At 35.2% G+C, this 2279-nt stretch overlaps 2 protein-coding genes across 2 annotated transcripts in view; one reads left to right on the top strand and one right to left on the bottom strand.

Moving 5' to 3' along the window:
• Positions 1 to 398, bottom strand: part of SARC_06613 (hypothetical protein) — a gene marked incomplete at both ends in the record, with an annotated part of 3665 nt that extends 3267 nt beyond the window's left edge. The window contains one exon of the mRNA XM_014299480.1: positions 359 to 398. Within this exon, the coding sequence (XP_014154955.1) occupies positions 359 to 398 (40 nt within the window). The remainder of the gene's footprint in view (positions 1 to 358) is intronic.
• Positions 399 to 1585: 1187 nt separating this feature from the next.
• The window catches only part of SARC_06612 (hypothetical protein), a 2443-nt gene continuing 1749 nt past the window's right edge, over positions 1586 to 2279 (top strand). The window contains exon 1 of the mRNA XM_014299479.1: positions 1586 to 1876. Coding sequence (XP_014154954.1) covers positions 1802 to 1876 — 75 coding nt within the window. The 5' untranslated portion in view covers positions 1586 to 1801. The remainder of the gene's footprint in view (positions 1877 to 2279) is intronic.

The following is a 2279-nucleotide window of genomic DNA, read 5'->3' as shown; positions in this document are numbered from 1 at the left end:
GAATATATAAATACATACATATATATAGAGTGATATATATATAGATATAAAGATATATATATGTGTGTAAACATAGACAGACACAGACACAGACACGCATACACACACACACACACATATATATATATATATATATATATATATATAATATATATATATATATGAGTGTGTATATGTTTAATGTTGTATAGTGAAAATTAAAATCAATATGTACTTCAAATCCTAGCGCTTCCATATGAAATACTTTCATGATGTTCAAAAGGTATATGCGCACAAGCGCGTGTGTAAATATAAATCCATATTTTTAGCGTCTGTATAAATGAAACAACATCGCCAACCGTACAATATACATACATACCGAATTGCTGTCTAGGCACACCCGGGAGATTACCATTCATCCTACTGGTATGCAGTGAACGCGGCCCTCTGAGTGCTGGGAGTGAAAGCTTGGCTTCTGGCAATGTAGTATATGGCTGCGATCTCGCGCGGAAGCCAATCACAGAGCTCAATACACTACTCTGAGCACACTCCTTCCGCGTATTAGATCGTACAAGTGTACGTAAGGTATTGCAATGTGTGCGTAGTGGAATGTGTCGTGTCTGTGTATTTAGACTGCATTTTGGCCTGACTGCACTATGGAGGCTTCGAGTAAGCGGCTGCCCACCAAGAGCTATCCGGTTACTGTGTGTGCTGATTGCCTGTATAGCCACACAGACCGTGTTGCGCATGGTCACGTTATTATAGCTATCGATAGATGCCAAGTGCTCCAATTTAGTGTATTTATCGTGAATACTATTAAATTTAAGTATCGGATGTCTGAAGGATATGTTATTATGTGTGCATTAAATAAATACAGTAACAAAATAAGCGTTAATTTATATTTATTTAGTTGATACTTGTTGGATGTAAATAATACTGCACATGAATAGTATAAATCCCCCAGCAAGCAAACCTTATTACAGTACATACCGTTTTTATTGTGGTTCTAATAAGTTCAACTTAAACCTTTAACGTAAACGTATAGTGTAGTATTGAAATATAAATGTACTAACGCGATAAAGTTTTGTTCTGTTTATTTTAAAAATAAAATGCAATACCGAATGGGTGCCAGAGTGGGGCTGAAAGATGCTGTAGACCATACAACTACAAGACCAAAGCAAAGCAAACATTCTGTGTAAATGTAAACGGATTCATTTTCTTCTACGCGGTCGCAAAACGTTTTTTTGTGACGTATTCTCTTAGCCCTCCCTCCTGTTCAGTAAAAACAAAACGGAAACAAAAAAACTGACAAACAGTAAAAACCAATTCAGTATTATGTCTTCGGTAAAAACTATGAAGAAAAGCAACCAATAAATAGCATGCAATATTTCATATAGTGAGAATGATATCACGATGTTGACTTGACGAAGTTGACGGGCTGACGCCTGAGACGCTGATTGAGAGTCCTGAGTTGCTGACGGCTATTTGTAATCTGTATTATTGCACATGCGCTTATGTACGTAATTTTATATTTATTTATTGTGCACCTTTTTATTTACATAGCCTTCTGAGTGCGTGTTCTATTTTCAGAAGGCTATGCTTATGCTTTTTTTTTCGTTATGTTTTTAAAAACAAATGTACACAGCACAGTCCTACGGCCTGCGCAGATGTAATATCATGTATTTGCTTGTATGCAGTGCTGTCTACCTAACAAAATTATAAATAATGCATGGGTGATGGGATAGCTTGATAAGCATTGATACGTATTTGATACGCATTTGATACTCATCGTCTCTACATTTTGAAAATACTCTTCAACACAATGAATATTGATTTTGTCGAAAGGCAGTCCCAAATCGAAGGTTTGTCCGAGGAGATCTTGGAGGCCAAACATCAGGTGAGTTAGCACACACTCTTGAATATATACCATATTGATACGGCCCAAACCCTACACGCTGATTACATAACTACTATTTTGATGATTGTTGGATTAGGTATTTGGAATTATATAGATGTATGTATATGGCGAATGACGCATATACGTGTAGACCATTAGGAAGATTTGTTTAGGTCTATTTATATCTACATTGATACGTGACAAATTATGCCAGTGGACTTCGATGGACATGAATACAGATTCCCCCCACGATGAAAGTTCTATATGAATTTATGTATATATATTTATAAATATATATATATATATATATATAAAATACAACCATGCATACATCTATATACATTCATACAAACATACATACATACATACATGCATGCATAGATATATATATTTGTTTGTATGT

This window comes from Sphaeroforma arctica (genome assembly GCF_001186125.1).
Source record: "Sphaeroforma arctica JP610 unplaced genomic scaffold supercont1.478, whole genome shotgun sequence".
Taxonomy (NCBI): Eukaryota; class Ichthyosporea; order Ichthyophonida; genus Sphaeroforma; species Sphaeroforma arctica.
Note: the sequence above shows the minus strand (reverse complement) of the source record. Positions and strands in the feature narration are given on the sequence as shown.